At 49.0% G+C, this 13,526-nt stretch overlaps 1 protein-coding gene across 1 annotated transcript in view; it reads right to left on the bottom strand.

Annotated features, from left to right (window-relative positions):
* Positions 1 to 4,963: 4,963 nt before the first annotated feature.
* The window catches only part of C2CD3 (C2 domain containing 3 centriole elongation regulator), a 124,817-nt gene continuing 116,254 nt past the window's right edge, over positions 4,964 to 13,526 (bottom strand). Inside the window, exon 33 of the mRNA XM_090265451.1 lies at positions 4,964 to 5,777. Within this exon, the coding sequence (XP_090121577.1) occupies positions 5,637 to 5,777 (141 nt within the window). The 3' untranslated portion in view covers positions 4,964 to 5,636. The remainder of the gene's footprint in view (positions 5,778 to 13,526) is intronic.

Here is a 13,526-nt window from a genome sequence, read left to right on the forward strand (position 1 = left end):
TTGACAATGATGAACTCCATTTATTCTTTTTTTTTTTTTTTTTTGTCTTGGAAGCTCTTTATCTGTCCTTTGATTCTAAATGATAGCTTTGCTGGGTAGAGAAATCTTGGCTGTGGGTCCCTGTTCTTCATGACTTTGAATATTTCTTGCCAATCCCTTCCAGCCTGCAAAGTTTCTTTGGAGAAGTCAGCTGACAGGCTTATGAGAATGCACCTGTAGGCAACTAACTGCTTTTCTCTTGCTGCTTTTAAGATCCTCTCTTTATTTTTAACCTTTGGTATTTTAATTATGATGTGTCTTGAAGTGGGTTTCTTTGCATCCATCTTGTTTGGGACTCTGGGCTTCCTGGACTTGCATGTCTATTTCCTTCACCAAATCAGGGAAGTTTTCTTTTATTATTTTTTCAAATAGATTTCCAATTTCTTGCTCTTTCTCTTCTCCTTCTGGCACCCCTATAATGTGAATGTTGGACCTCTTGAAGTTGTTCCAGAGGCTGCTTATACTATCCTCATTTTTTTGGATTTTTTTTCCTTCTTGTTGTTCTGATTGGTTGTTTTTTGCTTCCCAATGTTCCATATCATTGATTTGATTCTCGGCTTCATCCACTCTACTGTTGTTTCCCTGTAAATTGTTCTTTATTTCAATTAGTGTATCCTTCATTTCTGACTGCATCTTTTTTATGTTGTTGAGGTCCTCACTAAGTTCCTTGAGCATCCTTATAACCAGTGTTTTGAACTCTATACCTTATAGATTGCTTATTTCCATTTTGTTTAGCTCTTTTTCTGGAATTTTGCTCTGTTCTTTCATTTGGGCCATGTTTCTTTGTCTCCTCATTTTTGGCAGCCTCCCTGTGTTTGTTTCAATGTATTAGGTAGAGCTGCTTTGACTCTGTGTCTTGGTAGTGTGGCCCAATGTAGTAACTTCCTTGTAGGGTCCAGTGGCACAGCCTCCCCTATCACCCAAGCTGGATACTTGAGGTGTGCCCTTTGTGTGGGCTGAGTTCACCCTCCTCTTGTAGGTGAGCCTTGGTTGCTGTTGGCAGATCAATGGGAGGGATTTACCCAGGCCAGTAAGCTTCAAGGGTTGGCTGTGACCACTGACCACCACCCTCAGCCCTCTGTGGTGGCTCAGCTATGCAGGGGCAGGGCAGTGGTGCTCCGATGTGGTCTGTAGGTGTCCACTGGGTGCACTGGTTCTGGGGTTTCCCATGTGGTGGAGACCAAGGTCACCCCCCACCTGTGTTTTTCCATGTGCCACCCTGCCTGAGCTATAAAGCAATCTGAGACGGTTACTTGTGCTGGGCTTGGAGATTCCCAGGTGAAACCAAGACGTGAATCTAGACTGGCAGCTGCTAGTACCAGGCCTGGGGCTCACTGAGGCCAGCTGTTGCTTGTTTCATAGGATTTAGGAGGTTATGAAACATGAGCCAAGACCAACCATTCATATGGAAAAGCAGCTTGGGTGGGCCTGTAAGTTGGGTGGGGAGGAGTCTCTGGGGATCTCCAGGGCTGGTCAAACAATATTAGCCAGGTTGATGGAGTCTCAGATATGGCACCAGCTTACTGGCTCTGTGGGGAGGGTTTAGAAAAGGGACCTCTGCTTGCCTTGATGCCAGACACTTCAGTTTCTCTCTGCCTTTCAAGATGCTACCACGGTGCTAGAGCTCAGAGGGAGTGAGTCTGAGTGGTTGAGTCCATGTGTGGGTTCTTTAAGAGGAACTGCTTGGGACTTCAGCCATTTCTTCCACTGACTTGATCCCTGCTGGTTTTTGTAGCCAGAAGTTGTGGGACCTTATCTTCCTGGCACTAGTACCCTGGGCTGAGGGGCCTGGTGTGGGACTCCTTGCTCCCAAGATATTCCTTCCAAATTTTTATCCTTCACACGTGGAGGGACCAGCCCATAATTTGTCTGCACCCCTCCTACCAGGCTGGATGGATGTGGTTTCTTTAATTCCATAGTTGTCAGACTTCCATTCAACTTGATTTCTGAATGTTCTAAGTGATGACTGTTCTATATTTTAGTTGTAATTTTGACGTGGTTGTGCAAAGAGGTGAGCCATGTCTGCCTATGCTGCCATCTTGACTGGAAGATAACTCTCATTTCTTGGTGCCTACTATGAGCTAGATACTATACATACGTCTATATCTCACAACCCTTAGAATTCTTAAGTTTAAAAAAAATATGTAACAGCTTTATTTAGATATAATTCACACACCATTTACCTATTTAAAGGGTATAGTTTAATGTTTTTAGTATATCCAGTTATACTGCTGTCAGTCATCACAATCAATTTTAGAATATTTTCATCACCCCTCAGAAAAATCCCCCTACTCATCAGCAGTCACTTTCCTCCCCCGCTAAGCCCCAGGCAATCACTAATCTACTTCCTGTCTCTATAGATCTGCTTTTCTGAATATTTCATATTAATGTAAATATGTGACATTCTCTGTGACTAGCTTCTTTCACTTAGCATAAATGTTTTCAAAGCTCATCCCTTTTTACGGCTCAGGATCCTAACATTTATGCTGATTATTTTACAGAGGAGAAAACTGAGTCTCAGGGACAATGACGTACACAGGTCATACATCTAGTACGAGATAGAGCCCAACCTCTAGCCTGTAATTATAAAGTACTTTGGGGTCTACCTTCTGTCACCACTGTTTTTAATGACAGAACACTTGGAGGCTCCAGCTGGGACGGTGTGTGGGGTAGGGTGGGAAGGGCCCCCTGCAGCTGCTGCTGTGGGGTAGGCACTGAGGGTAAGGGTTGGGCACATCTGAACCTGGGACCCAGGTGACATAAGAGGAGAAAAGGGGAAGGGATCATAGGAGGAGAGGGGAAGAGAAGGGAAGGGAATTAACTAGATGAGACAGAGGAGCAGGCAAAGGTTGATGCTGGATTTGGGTACAGAGCCAGGGCCACAAGGCAGGTGGTCACAAGCCCAGATGCTTAAGTACAAAGCTCTGCCCTAATGTCAGCAGAACAGGCAGCTGTGTTAGTTGGTGAGAGAAGAGGCTGCTGAGGTTGGGAGGGCTCAGGAGGTAGGTTCTGAGCTCTACCTGAAAATGTTGGCCTGCAGGTGATGGGTGAATTACATTGGGTAATATATATGGGAAGGGATAAATAGTAGGAACCCAAACAAGGGGCAGCAGGCCCTGGAGAAACCCAGAGTGGGCAGTTGGGTTGGCTCAGGTGCACTGGCCTGGGAGCTTCTTGAGGGCAGGACCAGGTGTGTCTTCTCTGGTTCCTTGTCCCCCAAATCCAGCCTGCTCTTGAAGTTCCAAGGTTGGCTGCTATGAGCTGGGAGCAACAAGCCTGTGAGTGATCAGAAACTATTTTCAGGTCTCTGTGCAGGGAGTGCTCAAAGGGAAGTGGGGGAGACACTGGCCAGCTCTGCTGGTGGTGGTGGGAGCAAACATGTACCTCCTACTGCATGACCCTGCAAAGCATTTCACCTCTGAGCTTTCCCTGGGAAATAGACCCAGCTTCCGGGCTTGCAGTGGGTTTCAGACCCTAGGGTGCCTTTGTGTCATGGACGCTGCTCTCGGGCTGTGTAGAAGCAGCTCCTATCTTCCTGTGGCCTTATCCTAACTCAGCCTGATCAGGCTATTTATAGGATCTGAAGCAGGATTTAGAAGGAATGCTCTTCACCCTGTTTAACCTCTCAGGCCTGAGCCCCTGACTGCTCCACTGTAGGTTCTCTGTGGCCTCAAGGGAGGTAGAGCCCCAGGCCTCAAAACTCTGGTCTGGTGACCTGAGAGGGAGACTTTGGGGAGGGGTGAGCTGGCAGGCCAGGTCAACGGTTAGGGGGCTGAGGTGAACAGATGAAGGAGGCCGGCTGGTCCGAGGGCACTTCACTGATGAGGTAGCCTGTCTCCCCCTGGGGTTCCTGCATCACCCTGTACCCTCTGAGGGCCCGTCCTGCCTGTCTCACAGCTATTGGTGTGCTTGCCTATCTACTGATTTGCTCCAGAAGAGTGGGAGGTGTGGGTGGGCTGACATTTCCTAAGCTTCCACTAAGTGCCAAGTGCAGGCGAAGCACTTTCACAAATGTCATCTCATTTCATCTTCACAACAACCCTGTGAAGCTGAGGTTATTATCTCCATTTTACACATGAGGCAACAGAGGCTCAGATGGAGGGACAGTTGAGACAGAGGCACCTATACTGGCAAGTGGCAGAGCCAGACTGGTCTCTTCTGCACCCCCAGATGCACATGGCCTGAGGACATTTTTGGTTCCCCTCTGGGCTCATCTCCGGACTTATCTCTTCAAGGAAGCCTTCCCCAACTGCTCCAGCCCACAGGGTTTTCCCCCATAAATTCCCCAAATTCAGAGTACTTACTGGCTGTAACCTGTTTTGGTCAAGAGTGCAGAAGCCTTGCAACATCTCTGGTGATGTCTTGTGTGGTGACTCACTTTCTAGCTACATCAACAGAGGCAAATTAACTTCACTGAGTTCAGTTTAACTATAAAAAGGGAGCCCTAATATGCAGGTTACAGAGCTGTAATTTTCAGATTAAGTGAAATGAGCTGTGCTTGGGGTGGAAAGCAGGCCCTCCATGTTACCTCCCTGCTAACCTCTCACAGCCACTCTGCACATCTTCGCCCTCAGCTTCCCCACAGGCCTTGTTTACAGGAGCTGCTCAAATGTTTGGGGTCTGAGTCCAAGCCAGAGCTGCCCATCCCCGAGAGATGGGGGATTCTGAGAGCACTTGTCCCAGGAGACTCCTTTTACTTTGCTGATAGACTTGAGGCACCGGCAAAGGCATAATGGGTGTCGCCCTAATCTGGATCAACCTGATTTTGGGAGCTCAGAAGTCTCATGGTAACTCTGGCCCCCGGTTTAAGTGAGCTTCTCCAAGGTACTGCATGGCTGTCGAGCTTTCTCTCTGGCTATTAGAACACGAATGAATACTTAACACCCTGTCCAGTGGCCCACCCAGGAAATACTTGTGCACAGAATATAAATACCAATATGATTTTATTCAAACAAAGGCAGGAACAATGACCTTCAAAAATTGGGTAAAAGCAATAAGTTAAAAGCATGGTTAGAATTTCACACAGACAAAATGTTTGAGAGGTGATTTGCCCTTCCTCTCCTACTGATTAATTCAACACAGCATAAAAATAATTTATGTTTATAAAATACCCTTATTCCCAAGCAAATGAACTGAAGGTCGCTGTAGCATTTCCTCAGTTATGCATGGTGCATACAGTCTACACCGTCCTCGCTACCCCAACCTTTAAGGCAGAAATGGCCCATCATAGGCAAAGGGTGGGCTTGCGTCAGCAGTACACTGTGTCAAGGACATTAGGAGGAGTTTCTCAGCCAAAAGGTGCCTGCTTGGGTCCCTTCAAAAGATAGGTGGGCCACTTGGGTGCTGGAATCCATTGTTTCTAGCCTTTGCCTCACCATGGAAGGAAGAAGCTGAAGTCCTTGCAGGCAGGGGGACATGGGGCTGGTTTGGGACGCTCCTACTGTCTGTGCTGACTGGGTCTCACGGTGCCCATGGACGAGGCTGGCGGTGCTTTCAGGACTGACAGCCCTCATGGGAGCAGACCTGCACCTCCCGCAAGCTGGACAAGGCTGAGGGATGGAGGGACGTGGGTCCTTCCTTCTGTCTTGCAGGCTGCATTAGTCTTTCTGGGAGTATTGGGAAGAAAATATCCGGGCAATCCTGCAAGTTTCTTCTTCAGACAGGTTGGGAGGCAGTGAGTTAGGTCTGGGGCGACAAGGCCTTTGGGGCAGGGCTCTTCCAGTGGCTTTGCTCTTGTCCTGGACAGGAAGAAGTCAGCTAGGTTAGCACTGAGGATGCAGTATCGCCAAGAGATGGCTTTGATTCCTCTGATCTTTTGGGCCTTTGGCTAACAGTGACGCAGAGCTCACCAGTTTACAGAACACTTTACAAACCTGATCTTGTCTAATCGTTACCTCAGCCCCACAGGTGGGGACATCCTTCCCAGGTCATGGATGAGACTATAGTTCAGGTGAAATAAACTCAAGGTCCCACAGCTCACAGCACAGCTAAGATGTGAACCACCTCAGACTTCTTCTAGGCCTCTGGGGGAGGGGCAGTTACCTCTAGGATGGGTTTGAAGCCACATCCATTCTGTTGCTGCGTGAGTCTAGACAAGTTATTTGTCCTCTGAGTTGCGTGAGTCTAGACAAGTTATTTGTCCTCTGAGTTGACTGCCCCATGTGTGATCCTGGGAATATATCCAATTCCTGGGGACAGGATGTTGGTGAATAATACACTCTTTGGAGTTCCTGAAGCTGCTAGGTGGTAGGAAGCACATACTCAAACATCTTCCTGCCTCAGACTGACAGGTTAGCACTAATTCCACCTTCAAGGCGCTTGTGTTAGGGTTATTCTGCTGTGGTCCTCTGGACTCCTTCATGACTCACTCATTTGCTCAACCACTTTTATTTTTTGGTGCTTAGTCAGTGCCAGGTTTCTGCCCTGAAGGAGCTCAAAGCTATACAGGAAAGCTACCCCAGGCAGCTGGCTGAGAGCAAGGCCCTGGGGAAGAGGTGAGGCCCCAGAGGAGAGGTAGTGCTGCAAGGAGATGGGAGTCACCGTGACAGGCACACCTGGCTGACTTCACAGTGAGAAACCTGCCCCGCGAATGGACAGCTCTTCCCTGTGATCCCAGGAGCTGAGATCTTCACAAGCTGAAGGAGCACTAAGAACATACCGTACCACTCCTCAGGCACTGAGAAGCAGCTTGGTGGAGATCCTAGAGATTGAGACTACCTCCCCACCCCCTGCGATTCACTGCTAATAGGAAACTGAGGCTCAGCTAGAGTTGCTTTAGGATCAGTAACATCCAATAATCCTTCCTTCCTTCATTTCTTTAACCTATCTAGCACCTATTGTGAGAGGGAGACAGAAATGAACAGGTCATTTCCTGATCTCCACAGCTCAGAGTTAAGCAGGGGAGACAGAAAGACCTATTGAAAGAATTAGACTAGCAGCCAGCATAGAAGGGGATTGGAAGTCAGGCAACCCCTGGGAGTCAGTCTCCTACCCATGGAAAAGGGGGAGGTGGGCAACCTTGAGGGTCCTTGCCAATCTGGAATTCAAAATGCCAAAGGAGTGCATACAACCCGAGGAAGCGCTGGCTTTCCTTTGCCCTGGCTGGTTTAGCTCAGTGGATTGAGCGTCGGCCTGCGAGCTAAGTGTCGCTGGTTCGATCTTCCAGTCAGGGTACATCAGAGAAGGAAAACTCTGACTCCAAAAGACCTCCGCTGCCTTGCGGCATACCTCTTCAGGGGAAAGGCTAAGGGAGTAAACCCCGACAGAAAATCCGGAGCCGGAGTCCCTAAGGCGGTTTGACGTTGTAGTCAACACCGGCAACTCCTGCGGCGCACCTGAACCCAAGCTGTATTGACTCCGTCTTTCCCTTGGATCCTTCAGCTGCGAAGAGAGGGGGGGGTCTGCTGCATGGGCAACAGCAGACCCTCCATATTACCCTGCCCAGGCTCTGTAGCTTCAGCGTCATCGCAAGATGTCGATTCAACACGGGAGGAGACAGATACTACCATGTCACTCCCGAGTCGGACTGCACAGCCATTCTCGGCGGTGCAGATAGACTCTTAAGAAGCTACACCATTGTCTCTCGAGACGGACGGCTGCCGCCGCCGACGACCTCAAATCCTAAAATCAGGCCTCTGTGTCCTCTCTGACAGAGGAGAAGCATTTTCTGAGAGACTCTGATGGATCTTACTCTCCATGACTGGGAGGATTCAGTACCTCAGTTCATGAAATGACCATCAAAAGGCCTTTATTGGTGATTCATCAAACCTTTTCAGCAGCCAAAGATCTGTTCATCCTAATCAATTCTTAAGGACAATAGGGCCATGGTTCCTGTCTTCATGGGGCTGCTAGCTGGAGGGGAGACAGATGTTGACTTATCTAGCAACTACAGAGAGGCCTAAAACTTGGGAGCATGGTGAAAGTGGCCACTACTAACAGCTAGAAGGCCAGGGGAGCCTTCATGCAGAGGTGGGGCCTGAGATGAGCAGTTTTGGCAGAATTTGGGGTGGGCATGAGGTCATCCCATTGGAGGGAACGGCATGAGCACAGGCCTGCACCTGCTGGCTGGGCCGACAACTGCCCTGGAGCTGAATCTAGTGTAGCTGGTTCAGGCAACCTCCCAGCACCCACACCCAGACCCAGTGACTTAGGAGGCCTTATCTGTATGGCCCAGGCCCAGGGACCAGGGCTGGGCTCTGTGTACAGAGCAGGGCAGGGTTGTGGAAGGACAGGGATCACACCTTCCAGCAGTATTTGGCTTTTGTTGACCTCAACGGTTTTGAAAAACATCTTGACTAGTAATAAAGGTTCTTTCTTCATCAGGATTGCTACCCCAATACACACAACCCTGGAGGAGCTTGGCAGAGGCTAATACCCCTACATGTACTAACTGCTCCTCTGAAAGATTCCCATGCTCCTACTGGAGCCCTATGGCACAAGCAAGTTGTCACCACAGTCTGCGATTTGCAGGAGTCTCAGACTTCCTGGGAGGCAGGAGGAAGCCTCACGGAAGCAGGGTCATTAGATTAAGGAGTGTTGCGGTTCTGGAGTCTAGACAGTTGGTGTCATATATGGGGTGACATCCCTGGAATGATACTTTGAAAAGGGACTTGAAGAATATAAAGGTGGAAGCTGAATAAGGAAGATGAGAGTGTGTTCCAGGTAGCGGCTCAACTGGAGCAAAGGTGTGAAGAACTTCTTTGTTGGGGAAGTAATGGGAATGGGCCTGGTGGGACAGTAGGGAGAGAGAGGAAGACAAATCCAAAGAGAGGGACTGATGCTTGCTGAGGAAAGTTCCTAAATGTATGGGGAGAAACTGACCATAATTCCTCTTGTGCCTTCCCAGTGAACTGGGATGTGGTGCTGGGGAGCTGCTCACTATCCTGGGTTGAAGGACAGAACTGGCTTTTCATGTGGGTGGGTATTAAGCATGGTAGCAGGCCAGGGGCACTCCAGCTGACCCCGTTAAATCTGCCCAAGTTTCCCATTAATTCTCTGACTTTCAAATATGGGAACCTGCTCTTTTCTGGGCACCTCGGCACCCAGGGCATGACAATGGAAAGGCCTTTTAGCTTATTATTTGAGACAGATATGTCTCAGAAAAGGCTTTAGTGCCAAAGGTGGAACTCTGCTGGGGTGAAAATGAAGCATCATGGAAGGAATAAGGAATGGTGGTGGAAGGAAAATTTGGGGCTTTCTGGGGTTCTCAAATCAAGAGGCTAACTCTGGGTGCGGTGCTGGTTTTAGTCCTTGCTTAGTGCTTCTGAGCCAAGTGACTTTGGGCAAGTCACTTTCTCTCTGGGCCCTGGTTTCCGCATCTGAAAATGGATCAGGAGGAGCAGATAATGCTAGAGGCTCTCTGTAACCCAGGCCCGTGGTTCTCTCTTTGGCCATGTCTCTGTGATGCATCTTTTCCAAGTCACTGTGATTTGGGTTTCCTCTACTCCAGTCTCCAGATGGATCCCCCTGATAAGGCCACACGTTCCCAGGAGGGTGGCAGGTGCAGGTGCCCCCACTTACCCTGCTTCAGGGTATCCCACAGGGGAGGCTGTGGGGTGGAAGAACACTGGTCTGTGGCTCAGACCACTTGCTCGAGGCCAAGATACTTTCTCTGGGTCTCAGTATCTTCGCTGCCAAACGCAGCTAAGAACTTCTGTTTGGCCTTCCTACCCCAGGTCTACATGAAGCTATGAAATAAAACTCAGATTTGACCAATGCTCTGGCCAGGTACAACATCTTGCAAAACACAGGTGCTGAGTTGGACCTAGAGCTGACACCAGCTACAGAGATAAACTGAAGCCTTGCTGTTCTCAGCCAGGCAGAGAAGTGGGGTACAGTACCTCCCAAGGTGTGCCCAGTGCTAGGCCAGGCCTGGCTAGCTCTCCCCACTTCACTGAGCCCCGCCCAGTGAGCCTCTTGGCCTGACATCAGGGCTGAAGTTTGTTCTTTGCCAGAGCAGGCTCCCTTAAGTGATATAAACACTGACTCAGGTGTTGGATGCAAAACTTTCCATAGCTGAAAACTGAAAGAAAACAGCTGCCTGGTTCTGGTTGGCTAGGTGGGCTTGCCAACAGACTGCTGCTTCAGAGACAAGTGAGGGCTCAGTATAACTGCCTACCTTGCTCAACCTTCACCCCCTTGGCTGGCTGCCTTTTCCTGAGCTGGGGAGGGGTTCCCAGAGTCCTCTCCAAAGGCTGGGACTAGGACTTGGTGCTAAAGACAGCAGCCAGTGTAGCAGCTGTAGCTAAGAGCAGGGGGGGAAGTGAGGACAAGATGCACAGACCAGAGGTGCTGAGAGGCGAATCCTAAATCTGACCCACCCAGCCCAGCGGTACCATGGCTGGGGTCCATGTTCTGAGCTCACACTCCATTCCTGCATTAGAGCTCTGATCATGAGGGTCTCACTACCTACATGCTCCCTCTGGTTCCTCACAACTCCCTAATGCCTCCGTCTCCTTCCTCTGAGAAGCCTTCCCTGACAACAGGTCACTTCCTCACCGTGGGCCTGTCTCCCCTCCTGCCCAATGAAGAGGCCTAACTAATCCAGACTCCTCAACCTTTTGAACCCATGCCCTGTCTGTGAGAGGGCTCAAAAGTCCAGATTCCTGAGAGGAAAGGATTAAAGCGACTCTTCTAGAACTCCTGGCTCCTCCCAGTAGAGCAGAGGCTAAGGCAACTGAGCCTAGAACCTACCCAGCAGACCTGTGGGCCCTTTTCCTCGAGGTGCCTGCCAAATTGCATTTTGGGCCAGGATGGGCACCAGCCAATTCTAGCTGTTTCCCCGGACTTCTGTACACCCTTGGCCAGGGAGTTCATCTTCTTCCCAAAGCTCTGTGTGGCCTGTATGAGAAACCCTTTAACCTTTAGATCTCCTCTTGGGGCTCAGCAGAGGGCTAGGGTCTTGGTGGATCATAGAAATGAGGCAGCCCTGGCTGGTGTGGCTCAGATGGTTGAAGCATCATCCAGAAACCGAAAGGTCATGGGTTCAATTCCCGGTCAGGGCACATGCCTGGGTTGAGGGTTTGGTCCCCAGTTGGGGCGTGTGTGAGAGGCAGCAGATCTATGTTTCTCTCCCTCTCTCTTTCCCTCTCCCTTCCCCTCTCTCTAAAATCAATGAACATGTCCTCAGCTGAGGATAAAAAGAAAAGAAATGAGGCAATAGGTCAGGGCCTCCTTCTCCAAGAGGGGCAGCTCAGATATCAGGCCTGGACCACAGGCTGAGGAGAGAAGACATTGGACGCAGTAAGTTCCCTTGGACCTCTGCTGATCTTTTCTGGTGATTTTGTGGTGGCTGTCTTTTTCTATCAGGATTGTGTACCTTTTAGAAGCCTCTTGGTTTGGGGAAGAAAAATCAAGGGACAGAAAAATTCTGTGGGTTCCTGGGAGAAAAGAAGCAACCTTAAATTTAGCCTTAAGTCTCAGAGACAGGCAGGCCCTTAGGTGGGAGTGGTGGACTGTCCTGGGCCTCTAAGTCAGGGTCTGAACTTCTAACTCAGGGTTTGAACCGAGCACACAGTCAACTGCTATAGCCCTGAGCACTGCCCTCCATACTTCTGGGGTGCCCTTCCCAGCTCCCCAGTCCCAGTGCTAAACTTCTGATCATGTCTCTATCCCTAAGTGTTTCTTACCAGTCCCTCCAAAATGTAACAGCGTGAGAGAAATTTAAATAAAAACGATAAAAATTACAACAGTTAACATTCGTATAGTTCTTACTATTCTGTGTGCCAAGAACTGTTCTAAGTACATGTCTTACTCCGTTAATCCTAAGCAAACCCTAGGAGGCAGGTACTATTGTGCCCATTTCTCAGATAAAAGAGCTGAAGTACAGAAAGTTAGGTAATTTGCCCCAGGTCACAACATATGGTAAGGGGGAAAGCTGAGCTTTAAAGGCAGTCTGGATTCAGAGGCCGGGCTCCTAACCACTGTACAAAATTGCCTAATAGGAGCGAAAAGGGAAGTACAGCCACAAATGGAGTCTGTGCTGCCTTCCCAGAGACCAGGTAGACTGCCCTACACCCCAGAAAGCCGGCAGCAGAGCCTGGGCAAGAAATCAGGTCTGCTGACTCAGCTTCCCAGCTGGCCTAGACACCTTGATCCCAAGTAATGTCTGAAACACTGTGGTCTGGCTAAGCGGAGGTGAGAACTCTAGGGTGGGAGGGGATGGACAACATGCCCGGCCTTGCCTCTGACTCCTTGCCTCCTACACTCCCTCTTCAGGAACAATAGCCTTTGGCCCCATGCCTGTGGTTAATCCAGGGGCTCATTTGTGATGTGAGCAGAGCCTGGCCTTAAGGCAGGAGGCAAAGAACAAGACAGAGCAATTTCAGGGTAAGGTCAAGTATCAGATGACAGGTTGCTTCTTGCTCTTTGCTTCCGATTCCTGTCTGTCTTGATTGTTTTGGTCCAGGCCTATCTCTCCTCATCTTTGGCCTTTTCTCTAGCCCATACTGTCTGTACCTCCCAGTTGCCAAATTCTGCTGATACTGACAGATTTCTTCTCTCCAAATCCACAGGCTACAAAGCCTTTCCTTCATCTCTGTTAAATTCTACTCAAGCCATCCCATGTGTCTGTCTTCCTTTCCCTATACTTTTTCTTCGCTTTGTTTTACTTAAGTATTAATTTAGGCTAATGCCATTTGAGAGAATTAGTGAATGATTTGGAGGCCAGTGCCTCAAAGAACTGTGAGCTCCCTGAAGGAAGGGGCCATAGCACCAATCCAGCTCTTTAAGCATTACAGGTGTTTGGTAGGAATTGATGAACTCAGACATAAAGCTGGCTCCTCTGAGGAACTGTGAGCTTCCAAAGGAAAGGGCCATAGCTCTCTGTCTTCTCCTGTATCTCATTCAGGACTGTGTCTTCGGACATGTGCCAGAAGATGAACATTTCACGTTTGAGGCCCAAAGTACCTTCCTACTCTCTGGCCTGCCTGTCCTCAGGCCCAGCTCTGGCTCTCCTGATCATTGATGGGAAGTTACTCAAGGGTTCTTAGCAGAGAAATCAACATGACTTATTCAATAATTTATTTAACATTGAAAGGGCAAGGACAGAAGCACAGAGGCAAGTTGGGAGGCTCCTGCAAAATCTAGGCAAGACATGATGATGGGTTAGACCAAGGTGTCAACAGTGGGCGTGATAAAAAGTGGTTGGATCTGAATATATTTTAAAGGCAGAGTTGCCACGAATTTCTGGTGGATTGGAAACAGAGGCATCAGGAAGCATTCCAAGGGATTTGGCCTGAACAACTAAATTAGAAGGATAAATTATCTGTGAACTGAGATGGGAAAGAGTGATAAACAGATCTGAGAAATGAAGTCTGAAGTTGAGTTTTGGACATGCTGAATTTGAGATACCAATTAGACATCCAAGTGGAGATGTTGGGGAGGCAGTTGAACATATGAGCCTAGAGTTACAGGAAAGATCTGAGCTAAGTAACCATAAGGAGTCTGCAGCATATTGAGGAAATTTAAAGTCTTGAATGGGGTCACCT

This window comes from Furipterus horrens, unplaced genomic scaffold, assembly GCF_987537825.1.
Source record: "Furipterus horrens unplaced genomic scaffold, mFurHor1.1.pri manual_scaffold_2, whole genome shotgun sequence".
In the NCBI taxonomy this organism is placed as follows: domain Eukaryota; kingdom Metazoa; phylum Chordata; class Mammalia; order Chiroptera; family Furipteridae; genus Furipterus; species Furipterus horrens.